Genomic DNA, 13,852 nt, shown 5'->3' with positions numbered 1-13,852 from the left:
TTTTCCCGCAGTTGGAACTTACTGCCATCTTGTTCTGATTTATAGTATTACACTTGATAAACTAACTTAGAAGACGCTTTATCCTACTATTTTCACACTAATCTTATCACCGATAGTTCACGAACACTTCTAGATATTTCTCAAATTCTAGTCGTATGTTAAACTTGTGATATCTGTTGATTATTGTGACTTCACGCGGGTACGTCTCACCAAGCAAGATGGCTACTACGAGAGCTGAGGCTGGTATACCCATTCACAGCTGGGTCGACTGGTGGGGTGGTAAGCTGGTTTCGAGCCACTGATCTTGCTAACGTGAATCCAACTGAGTAAAACGGGAGAAGAGAGAGAGAGAGAGAGAGAGATTAAGAAGGAGATGGTTTGGAGAAACAGGGCAAAAAGAACATGACGAATAAAGAGAGAACAAAAGAAAGAAAACGATAAATGCAGATCAGAAAAAGAATAATGGAGGAAGTGAGAGAGAGAGAGAGAGAGAAAAGCATGTTTTGGAGAAACATTCAGAAAGAACATGATAAGTAAAGAGAGAACAAGAAAGAGAGAAAAAATAAGATGTAGATCAGAAGGGATAATGGATGGAGAGAGAGAGAGAGAGAGAGAGAGAGAGAGATAAAATCTTAATATTAGAGAAATAGTTACAGGATTACTCATAATTAATAATAAATAAGAACACGCCCTTGGAATAACTGATAATACCTAAAACGATTCGCTCTTTTGCTTCCGAGATGGAAGTGGTTATGTGCAGATTATAATTATCAGCAAAAACAAAAGGAGCACATGAAAAATTTAATGATATGTTGCAGTTTCATTCTAGTTATTACTTACATTTTATTGCATAGATCTCTGGGATCTTTCCTGGACAGTGACGCCCTAAGGGTATTTAACTAGGTACGTATCCACCTTTGCAAAGGCGTGTTTAGTACCGACCCGTTGGCGATTACCGTAGAAATATGAACATTAAACTGCAAATATCATAAATATAATGACTGCGAGAAATATTAGTCGTAGATAACGATCCGGGGTCACTATCTAGAAAAAAAAATGAAACGAAAACTGCGCACCTGTGCAAAGAGAGCAATAAAAAAAAATGCGCATATAGAGCAACTTGGACATCACAATTCGCGTGCCTGAAAGGGGCCCTCGGCCACTCCTGCAAGCCCATGGTATGTGGGCAGGGGTTTGGGATGGGCTGAGGGGGGGTATGAGAGGGACCTCTCTGGGGGGAGGGGGTGCCGGAGTCAGGCATATACACATGTATATTCGTAGCATATTCGTTTATTCGTCCCGATGGGAACGAGAGATGGATTGGGCTGGGAAAACAATTATTGAGTTTCCAGGGTACAATATTCAGCCTCCACAAACACCGCTGGAATGCATTGTTTGACCAGATCTGTTTCGGCTGCGGGACCACAAATGGCTCTGTGATATGATTATCCGGTCCAGATGCTTAAAAGGGGGAGGGAGGGTCTGGGATGGGGGATGGGGAAGGTAGAGGGAGGGAGGGAGGGAGGGAGAGAGAGGGGGAGATGACTTGCGTTTGTCGCAAACAAGCTTAGCTTAGCTCAGCTTACATTTGTTCTCTCTCTCTCTCTCTCTCTCTCTCTCGCTCCTGTCTCTCCTCTCTAAGGTAATATATATATATATTATTATATAATATATATAATATACTATGATAATATATATTATATTATATATACTATATATAGATATATACACATGGTAGTCTCGCAAAGCTTACCTTACCTCAGCTTAGCTCTCTCTCTCTCTCTCACTCTCTCTCTTTCTCTCTCTCTCTCTCTCTCTCTCTCTCTCTCTCTCTCTCTCTAACAGGATTGACCTACGTGTGTCGCAAAGCTTACCTTAGTTCAGCTTAGCTCTCTCTCTCTCTCTCTCTCTCTCTCTCTCTCTCTCTCTCTCTCGTCGAATTCATAATTTGCGCAGCCAGCCTGTGTAGGCTAAATTTGTTTGTGGTGCGAAGTCCTTTGGGCGCCTTGGCCTCCCAAAGGATTATTTTCCAGCGGGACCTTTTGCATCTCAAAGGGTCTCGGGGCAGTCAGACAACTCGATAGAACTGGCAACTGGAAAAAATTAGTGGCTAAAAGGGAATAAGAGAAAATTCCACTAAGAAAATGAGGAAAATCAATCAATAAAGAGAAAGGCCTTCAGAAAATAGAATTGAACTATTTTTTTTATCTATTTAAATTTTTTTTATTTAAAAACCAGTCTGACGAAATGCCACTAATTCAATAAATATATTAGAATGGCAAAAAGGGAATAAGAGAAAATTCCACTAAGAAAATGAGGAAAATCAATCAGTAAAGAGAAAGGCCTTCAGAAAATAGAATTGAACTATTTTTGTTATCTATTTAACTTTTTTTAATTCAAAAATCGGTCTGACGAAATCCCACTAATCAATAAAGAGAAAGTATTTCAGAAAATAGAAGTGAAATATTTTTTATCTATTTGAATTTTTTTAAATTCAAAAATCGGTCTGACGAAATGCCACCAATTCAATAAATAAAGAGAAAGGCCTTCAGAAAATAGAATTAAAAAAATTTTTTATCTATGCCTTCCTTTCTACACACTTGAAGATAAAAAAATTAAAACCAGTCTGATGAAATGCCATTCATTAGAGAAAATAGGAGAAAATAAGGAAGATTAATAGACGAATAAAGAAGAGAAAACCTTCAGGAAATAGAATCCTGTTTTATCTCTGTCTTCATTTTCCACACACTTACATTACCTTCTTCCTTTCAATCACTCTGACAGCTAGATATATTTTTGTTTTCTTTTTTTAATGATTCAACTTCCACATTACTCAGTAAGTCGATTAAACTGGATGAGTTGCAACTATGTTTCAGTGTCAGCAAATTTTGATGTCAGTATTTCTCAGTACTTCAACCGATCATTACTATACTGCAAGAAAAACCCATAATCCCCAAGAGAAGTAATTAAAAAAAAAATAGCAAAAAATACGCAGAACTTTCTTAGGCACCATCGAGTTTTCTGTGCAGCGTATAATGCTGTATGAAACCCTCAGCCAATGCCCGTGAAACTTTCAGCCACAGCTCGGTGGTAGCCTGTTTTGTTGGTACTTCGCGATGCCAGACGCATGATCATGGCTAACTTTAACCTTAAATAAAAATAAAAAACTACTGATGCTAGAGGGCTGCAATTTGGCATGTTTGATGATTAGAGAGTAGATGATCAACGTATTAATTTGCAGCCCTCTAGCCTCAGTAGTTCTAAGATCTGTGGGCGGACAAGAAAAAGTGCGGACGGACAGACACAGGACGGACAAATAGCCATTTCTTATACAGAAGAATAAAAGCTAATATTAGACCACAAATCAAAGAGCCTTTCAACATTTATTTCCATGAATCTTCTCGAGAGAGAAATAGATAGACATTTCGAGGCCACAAACCTGTTCTCTCTCTCTCTCTCTCTCTCTCTCTCTCTCTCTCTCTCTCTCTCAGCACTCCATTGAAAACTTAGATCATTAGGTGGTCTTCCGTGTTGGCGCGAGCCCTTTCATCAACCACCTCTCTCTCTCTCTCTCTCTCTCTCTCTCTCTCTCTCTCTCTCTCTGTCTTCGTCACAGACTGCAGAAAAGCCATCTTGCCCGCTCTCTCTGCAAAGGGTTAAAATAATGCGAACACAGATCTTCCATTTTCTCCAGTAACGACTGTGCAGATCATCTATTCTTGGGGGTAAGCTTAAGGATTCGCTACTTCGCACTGCGCGCTATATCAAGCTCCTCTCCTACCTCATTCCAACGACCCCCCCCACCCTCCTCTTTCCCCCTGTCTTCACACCTCTCCCATCTCATCCCAGTCCTCTCATCCTATTCCTTTCTCTCTTTTATCTCTTTCTTTCTTCTCTTCCCACTCTGGTTCCATCTTCTCCATCTGCCCTTTCATTTTTTTTTTTTTTTTTGCCCTCTTCTTCTTCTTCTTCATCAGCTTCTTCTTCTCGGCAAATTCCGCGAGAAACGGGGTTGAATATCAGCCCGCCTCCTTTCCTTTCCGATTCCCGGACCGCAAATAGAGCCAATCTCTGAGGTTTGCGCTATGAAAACAATATTCGCCCTGCGATTTTCCGCGAATTTTTCCAGCTCTTTCGCCGTGACTAGATTCGATCAGCAACGATCGCCGGATGGCTGGCTGTGAGTGAGTGAGTGGGTGGGTGGGTGGATGAGTGCGTGCGTGCGCGTGTGCGAGCGTGAGTGAGTGAGTGCGCACGCGCGATGATGACCGTTCAACTGCCAACGTGTTAGTACTATCCTTTCATTTTTGAAGTGTATCTTAGTGATTTATTTAACTATCAAGCAATATCATTGGTCTGTTTGGTTTGTTGCCTAACTAATATAATAATTATTAAAACAGATGAATAATACATCTCCTGCCATATATTTTTATTACGAATTAAAGAGCGACCGTAGTTTCTGCATAATTATGTTTTACTCTTGGGATATTACAAATACAATTATATATCAGCAATGATGCAATCATTACCAAGGTCAGAATGACCTTAATCGAAGGTCAACTTCATATGCTTGCAAGAGGAGAGGCGATGACCTTACAGTCTAAATACTGATTGCCTAATGTGATCCCGGCCTAATTTAACGATTGCCTAAGGTGATCCCAGCCTAACTAACTTACTAATAATTACCTAAGGCGATTCCAGCCTAACTGATGGTTGCCCTAAAGCAATTCCAGCCTTGCTAACGATTGCCTAAGGCGATCCCAACCTAATTGATGGTAACCTAAGGTGATCTTCCAGCATAACTGATGATTGCCTAAGGCAATCCCAGCCTTAATAACGATTGCCTACGGCGATTCCAGCCTAACAGACGATTGCCTAAGGCGATTCCAGCCTAACTGACGATTGCCTAAGACAATTCCATCCCAACTGACGATTACCTAAGGTGATTCCATCCTAACTGATGATTGCCTAAGGAGATTCCGGCCCAACTGATGGTTGCCTAAGGTGACCTCAACCTTAGTAACGATTGCCTAAGGCGATTCCAACCTTACTAACGATTGCCTAAGGCGATTTCAGCCTTACTAACAATTACCTACGGCGATTCCAGCCTAACTGATGGTTGCCTAAGGTGATCCCAGCCTTAGCAGCGATTGCCTAAGGCGATTCCAGCCTAACTGACGATTGCCTTAGGCAATTCCAGCCTAACTGACGATTGCCTAAGCCGATTCCAGCTTAACTGACGATTACCTAAGGCAATTCCGGCCTAACTGATGGTTGCCTAAGGTGATCCCAGCCTTAGTAACGATAGCCTATGGCGATTCCAGTCTAACTGACGAATGCCTAAGGCGATTCCAGCCTAACTGTCGATTGCCTAAGGTGATTCCAGCCTAATTGACGATTGCCTAAGGCGATTATAGCCTAACTGATAGTTGTTAAGGTGATCCCAGCCTTAGTAACAATTACCTAAGGCGATTCCAGCCTAACTGACGATTGTCTAGGGTGATCCCAACCTTTGTAATGATTGCCTAAGGCAATTCCAGCCTAACTGACAGTTGCCTAAGGCGATTCCAGCCAAACTAATGGTTGCCTAAGGTGATCCGGGCTTTAATAACGATTGCCTAAGGCGATTTCAGCATAACTGACGATTGCCTAAGGCGATTCCCGCCTAAATGACGATTGACAAAGGTGACCCCAGTTCTTTCTCGCTATTGAATCCTTCTATCTTCACAACACTTCAATTTCATTGTGTTGTGCTCTGCATTACAAATTCTTTTTGTGCTCAGAAATATTCCTTTTCTTTTATTTCTTGCTGTTTACTGATTTACCGGAAACGAATTCCAAAACGAACGTGTAAATCGTAGCTGGGATGAGTGAAGCTTTGCAACGGCCCTCCCCTATTGGAAACGAAGAAGGACCCCCAGTCACTTTCCTTCAGATCAGGCCGCGATAAACAAAGGTATTTCAAGAGATTAAAACAATAATAAACGAAGGCGGAGCTGTATCTCGGGATGCTTCGCCAAACAAACAAACAGAAACGGCCGGGCGCCCTTTAAGGGTCAGGCAGAGGCAGAGACAGAATGCCCTTTTCCCTCGCCGCGTCGCGTGCCCGCCATGATAAGCACAGGATCCCCACCTCTCCCCCTCCCACCCTCTCTCTCTCTCTCTCTCTCTCTCTCTCTCTCTTTAGGAAATTGTAATGCAATTCCTAGAGTAACTTGAGGAGGCCGTTCTTCACCGGAGTCCTTCGCTTTCATGACTTTTTTTTTTTTTTTGTATAAGTGGAATGTTTATATAAGCATTCTGAAGAGGCGCTTTTTCTCCTCTCCTCAGAGAGCGGGGTGAAGGCCCGTCCATCGCTTCGATGATTTGGAGATATATATATATATATATATATAATATATATATATATATATATATATATATTATATATATATATATATATATATATATATATATATATATATATATATAGATATATATATATATATATATATATATATATATATATATATATATATATAATATATGCATATATGCATAGCTACAAATGTCCTTTAATATCTAATTCGCTCTACCTCGGAATTAATACTTCATATGTGTTAACCGAGGGAAATTTTTAGTGGTTAAGGTGATGCGACTCATACTATATATATATGTAATATATATATATAATATAATATACATATATGTATATATATATATATATATATATATATATATATATATATATATGCATAACTTACAAATGTCTTCTAATATCTAATTTGCTCTACCTCGGAATTAAATATTTTCATATATGTTAACCGAAGGAAATTTTTTAGTTGGTAATGTGATGCGACTCATATATATATATATGTATATATATATATATATATATATATATATAATATATATATATATATACTGCAATTATATTAGCCACAATGACCTCTTAACTTCTCAAGTTCTTTGCTCTTTTTTTGCATACGCTTGTCACTACAAAGCCTTGAGCTCCAACTTTCCAACTTCAAGGATATTTTGAAGAAATCATGATGTCCGGTAGCGGGAAACCAACCCACGACACCATAATCACGACGAGGTCACCTTGCCGACCTGACCACGAGAAGGATAAAAGTCCATACATATACATGTTTTCAGATATATATTCATTAGAGCTCAAGGCTTTATAGTGACAAGCGTATCCAAAAAAGAGCAAAGAGTTTGAGAAGTGAAGAGGACATTGTGGCTATTACAAGTTCGTATGCATGTGGTAAAAATGATCAGTAGATTCTACATATATATGTATATATACAATAACATATGTATATATATATATATATATATATATATATAATAATATATATAGATGTGTGTGTGTGTTTGTATAACTGAATCACGAAAGTTTGGAACGTGATAAATGCATAAATAAAGGTATAAGCCACTAAGGAAAGTGAAACACAGTGTTTCACATTTCTTCGTGGCTTACACCTTTATATATATTTATATATATATATATATATATATATATTAATGTATATATATATATGTACTATATATGTTATATATATATATATATAATATATATATATATTTATATATATATATATTTAGTAATTACGATTCTACCTAGTACCTATGGCTAATGGTCATACAGAAAAACCAGGATAACTTCTTCTTCGTCTATGAGACCTCACTCTCTCTAAATAATCTCATCAAGCCACTGGCCCCAAGTGAAGTTATTTCTATGGCGACTACTCACACCGGAAAGCAATCATCACGGTCTATTTCGATCCCTTTCCCTAAGAGAAGAAGAAGAAGAAGAAGAGGGAGGAGGAGGAGGAGGAGGAGGAGACCATGTGCTCTGCTTGAACAGAAAACGCGAAGGTCATCATCCCCTCCACATCAATCCCCCTTTTGTTGATGGGTAATAAGGCTCATTATCCTGACAAACAAAATTTAGCGGATAATGCCAGACCCTTATTGCCGAGATTAATGCTTCTTCCCTGACGGCTCCTCCCGGCGGCCGATCTATGTAATTACCCTCTTCAGGATTTTTCGAAATTGCGCCTCTGATTACTTCAGGGGCGTAAAGATAGGCCATGGCTGTGGTTGGGACGGTAACTATACTATTTCGTATATTTCTATTTTGTTATGATTATGAAAGAGGAAATCCTTTTCCCTGTACGAAACAGGTCTTTGATTTTCCTTCAGAGGATAATGTGAGGCTATGTACCCATTTTTTTAACTTTATTTATAAGCTTTCATTACGTCATCATGGTTGCCACAAAGACTTTCGAGAGATTAGCGAATTACCAAAATCCGGGATAAAACATTAACTCTCCTCTTGGAGAAAATCAGATTATTACCAAAGGGCAAAGAGAACAGATGGTGGAGAATACATTCCTTGGATTAAATGGAGAATAGTGGCCTAGCATCCGTTGTAAAGTGAGACAGATATTTACCGAGTATACACAGCTTATGTGCATGGCCCTATGTTCAGTCCAGGACCCACTGAGACTTAGTAGGTCCTGGTTCATTCATGCGGTCTTGAAGATGGATTTTTCCTTGTTAATGATTCCCTTAGTTGGAATATAAAATTTAGGCCTAAGGCCAAGAGCTAAGGCCTCAGGTCACCCAGAGCCGCAACTATTGTTACAAAAACTGTCAGCAGAGATTTGAGGAGAGTAAGATGGAAAGAAGAGAATACGAGAGGCGGTGCAGTAAGAGGAATTGAAAAGGGTTGCAGCTACAGAGGCCGAAGGAAAGCTGCAAAGAACCTTAAGTTATGACCTCCGTAGGCATGACTTAAGATTCTTTGCAGCGTCCCTTCGGTCCCTACTGCAACCCCTTTCATTCCATTTACTGTACCTCCGTTCATATTCCCTTTCTTCCATCATACTCTCCAGCCTCCCTTTAACAATTCATAGTGCAACTGCAAGTTTCCCTCCTGTCACACTTTTAAAACCTTTTTGCTCTAAATGCCCGTTTCAACACTTAATAACTAAAGAGGTCCCAGCGCGTGGCCTTTGGCCTAAATTCTATATTCTACTCTATTCATAAATAATGCCTACAGTGCACTGCAAGAGGTGAACTGACCGCACGAACCCGCTACGGGGATGATTCCCCTTAAGTGTCATTCACCATTTTGAGATCGTTCCTTTCATACAGTGAGACGAAATGGAAATGTGAAAGCATATAATCATATGTTCAAGGTTTTCAAGTGTCTCTCTTTTAAGGCTATCAAATTACATCTTTTCAAAAGCCACCTTGAAGCGCATTGGCCGGATACGGTTTTCGTGATGTTAAATTTAGGTGATTTCAGCTTCGTTATTGATAAGTGGGATTTTTGCTTTTAGATTTACTTGGCCGTATGCCAGCAAAGGGGCTAGTTTTCAGGATCCTTAATTTGGTAGGTATATACTAAAAGGTGTGCCAATCTTTTGTAAGGGAAATACGGTTTGTATTATTATTATTATTATTATTATTATTATTATTATTATTATTATTATTATTATTATTATTATCCACCTTGTTATTATTATTATTATCATCCACCAAGTTACTGTTATTATTATTATTATTATTATTATTATTATTATTATTAGTATTATTATTATTTATTATTATTAGTTATTAATTATCCACCTTGTTATTATTATTATTATCATCCACCAAGTTACTGTTTTTTTACTATTATTATCGTCCACCAAGTTACTGTTATTATTATTATTATCATCCACCAAGTTACTGTTATTATTATTATTATCATCCACTAAGTTACTGTTATTATTATTATTATCATCCACCAAGTTACTGTTATTATTATTATCCACCAAGTTTGTATTATTATTATATTATTATTATTATTATTATTATTATTATTATTAATTATCCACCTTGTTATTATTATTATTATCATCCACCAAGTTACTGTTATTATTATTATCCACCAAGTTTGATTATTATTATTATTATTATTATTATTATTATTATTATTATTATTATTATTATTATTATTATTATTATCCACGAAGTTATTGCTATTATCATTATCATTATCAACCAAGTTTTTATTATCATTATTATTATTAGAAGCAATCTCGAACAACGGCGATCTGATTAACTTCTCGAAAAGCCTTTTGTTTGACGGCCATTCGAGTATGCATAAGTCAGTGGTTCCTATTCAGGTCTCTTATTACCCATTGAGTTCTGCTCTGCTCTGCTGCAACACAACCCCGTCCCAGAACGGACTCCCACCAGTCGGGGGTTGAGGGGGGATTTTTTTTTGGGGGGTTTTTTTTTTGGGGGGGAGGGGGGAGAATATTATCATCGCCAACACGAGATGTTGAGAAGAGCAATTACGCCCTAAGTGAAATCGATACCCAGGTCTTATAATTAGCAAGAATTTGGCAACGCGTAATCGAATGGGAAGGTTGCTATTTGGGGGCCCTCTAATGGCCCACCAGTGACAAGGTTAATTAAAGTTCACGGAGAAAGGCTCCCCCGCCCCCTCCACCCCCTTTGGATATGTGTCATTAGGCGCAATTAACTGGAAAACGAGACTTAATCGTAACGCTTATCATGGGCGCGTAGCGGAGTTTCGACGGGCGGGCGGGCGTATGTAAAGAGCGTTATAATTGACGACTACTTTTCTCTCTCATAATTTGGATTGGAAACTCGATGAAAGAAAGTAGGGCCCGTTTATCATTAGTCTCTCTTGTCGATTCACCGAAGAAAGTTACGTAGGGCTTAGTCCCTGTAACTCTGAACCTGTAACTAAGCCTCATTTACATTCTGCCCCACGGGTGCCAAATCCTAGAGATATCATGTTTCATATCTAATGTGGGGTTTAGGACTGAATTTTTTCATGTTTCATATCTGATGTGAGTTTTAAGACTGAGTTTTTGTCATATTTGATATCTGATGTTGGTTTTAAGGCTTAATGTTTGTCCTGTTTCTTATCTGATATGGATTTTAAGACTGAGCTTTCGTCTTCTTTGATATCTGGTGTGGGTTTTAAGATTTAAGTTATGTCATGTGTCATAACTGATATGGGTTTTAAGACTGAGCTTTTATCATGTTTGATTTCTGATGTGGGTTTTAGGACAAAATATTTTAAATGCTTCATATCTGATGTAGGTACTAGGACTGAATTTTGAACACGTTTTATAGCTGATGGGAAATTTAAAGCTTAATGTTGTCATGTTTCATTTATAATGTAGGTTTTAAGATTGAATTTTGTCCCGTTTCATAGCTAATGTAGATAGACTGAATTTTGTCACGTTTCATAGCTAATGTAGATAGACTGAATTTTGTCACGTTTCATAGCTAATGTAGATAGACTGAATTTTGTCCCGTTTCATAGCTAATGTAGATAGACTGAATTTTGTCACGTTTCATAGCTAATGTAGGTAGACTGAATTTTGTCACGTTTCATAGCTAATGTAGGTAGACTGAATTTTGTCCCGTTTCATAGCTAATGTAGATAGACTGAATTTTGTCCCGTTTCATAGCTAATGTAGATAGACTGAATTTTGTCCCGTTTCATAGCTAATGTAGATAGACTGAATTTTGTCACGTTTCATAGCTAATGTAGGTAGACTGAATTTTGTCACGTTTCATAGCTAATGTAGGTAAGTATTTAAGGTTTAATTTTTACTTGAGTTTCTAATTCTTGTGGATTTTAAGATCTGATTTTGAGGTGACTTTTAAAACTTCAGTTATTGTCACGTTCCTCTTTTGATTTGGAACTTTTGAAATCCGGCTTTGTCGCTTTTTTTTCTTTCTTTCAATGACGCGCAGTTTAATAATGCGTCGTGTGACGATTTTCCATTTGTTTTCAAGTTCCGAATTTAATTTTTTTACTGAAATCTCATCATTGAACCCCTCGATTAACATTTATTTTTGTCATGTTTCTCGTTTGACGAGAAGTTAAGAATTGCGTGATTGGTTACTTTTTATTATTAGAACTGGAAATTGAGACGGCGTTTGTGTCCAGTGTCATATTTAGTGTCATGAAGTTTAATACAGGTTTTTGTCGTGTTTCTTGTCGAGGTCCCTTAGACATTTTTGGAGCCACGTTCATTATTATTATTATTATTATTATTATTATTATTAATTGGGGAATGAGTGCTACTGCCATATTCCTTAGGAACCAGCAAGGAAAACGAATTACGAGGATATAGAAATAGTTATATAACTCCAGATTATATATATATATATATTTATATATATATATATATATATATATATATATATCATATATATATGTATATAAATATATATATATATATATTATATATGTGTGTATATAGACACATATACGTACATATACATATATATATGTATATATATGCATATATGTACATATACACATATAGTGTACATACATACAGAAGCGAATGGGGTTCCGTAGCCATTTGCAGAGGGCATACAAATGGTTTTAAAGACCGACTTGGGTAAAGCGAAGGTTTTCAATGCATACTGAACAGGCGCTGTTATCCATTTGTTAAAACTCTCTCTCTCTCTCTCTCTCTCTCTCTCTCTCTCTACTAAAGTCATCAATCTTCGCCGGCTATAAGTATAAGAGGAGAGATCGAGATTCTCTCCAAGAGTGAGATTTTTCCAAGACTGAGCTTTCCTCAGTAGTTTTTTGTTTTTGTCACCTTCCCAACTCCTCTTTCTGGCGCGTGGATATTAAAGCTTCACTCTCTTATTCGGGATTATAATATATAAATATCTATATATATATATATATATATATATATATATATATATATATATATGTATATGTATACACACCGACGATTTCTTATCAACTACAAATTCCCCTCCGGTTAACATATCTATGAAAATATATTAATTCCGAGGTAGAGCGAATTAGATATTAAAGGACATTTGTAGCTTGATGCGTATATACGAATCACGGTTATGTGATCAGACTCATACAAATGTATAATTATATATATATATAGTATATGTGTGTGTATACACTTATATATATATATATATATATATATATATATATATATATATATATATATATATTATACTACATATGTATTATAGATATAGATATATATCCATATCTAAACTAAAATCTTAAAAGAGATTAGGCAGAAGGTGGTATCCTTGCGATTCATAGTCAGCATTTTTTATGTCATCTATGCCAAACACGATTCCCAAACGCACTGAATGGAGTTCCCACTTTTCATGTGATTCCCGTATAAAAAAAAAAAAAACTCGCAGCTTTGGCTGATGTATCTTTGTGTGTGTGTGTGTGTGTGTGTGTTTTTGACATGCAAAGTCTTCCCACCCGTTTTTATCTATGCATGTTAAACATTCCTCTCGGCCTTTGATCTAGATGCCTGCAAAATCTAGATTTGACTGTTTTTGTGACCAGTTGTTATTCGTCGGGTGATTTTTTTATTTTTTATTCCATTTTATTTTTTTTTTATGAATGGTGTTACTTTTGATTCCACTCTCTATTCGGGAGGGCGTGCGAGTGTTGCGTCCTTGTCCTGCAGATTAACATGTGAGTGTGTGTATGTGTGTATGTGAATGTATAATATATATATATATATATATATATATATATATATGTGTGTCGTCTCTATATATACATATATATATATATATATATATATATATATATATAGTATGATATATATATATATATATATATAATATACACACACACACACATATATATATATATATATATTGATGTTTTTTACTGTGTTTTGACAGTGTACTATGCAGATAAAAAAAGGCCCATAAAAACATTCGATTTTTCCATTGTTTTGGTGGCCATTCAAGCTGTCTCGTATTGGCCACTGGAGGACTGCGCTTAGATGGTCTCTGTAGTCTGTTG

The 13,852-nt window shown here is 37.0% G+C and overlaps 1 protein-coding gene across 1 annotated transcript in view; it reads left to right on the top strand.

Moving 5' to 3' along the window:
* Positions 1 to 218: 218 nt before the first annotated feature.
* The window catches only part of LOC135212051 (proteoglycan 4-like), a 17,983-nt gene continuing 4,349 nt past the window's right edge, over positions 219 to 13,852 (top strand). Inside the window, exon 1 of the mRNA XM_064245381.1 lies at positions 219 to 279. Within this exon, the coding sequence (XP_064101451.1) occupies positions 219 to 279 (61 nt within the window). The remainder of the gene's footprint in view (positions 280 to 13,852) is intronic.

The sequence above is a fragment of the Macrobrachium nipponense genome, chromosome 19 (genome assembly GCF_015104395.2).
Source record: "Macrobrachium nipponense isolate FS-2020 chromosome 19, ASM1510439v2, whole genome shotgun sequence".
Lineage (NCBI taxonomy): Eukaryota > Metazoa > Arthropoda > Malacostraca > Decapoda > Palaemonidae > Macrobrachium > Macrobrachium nipponense.
This window is presented reverse-complemented; position numbering and strand designations above follow the sequence as displayed.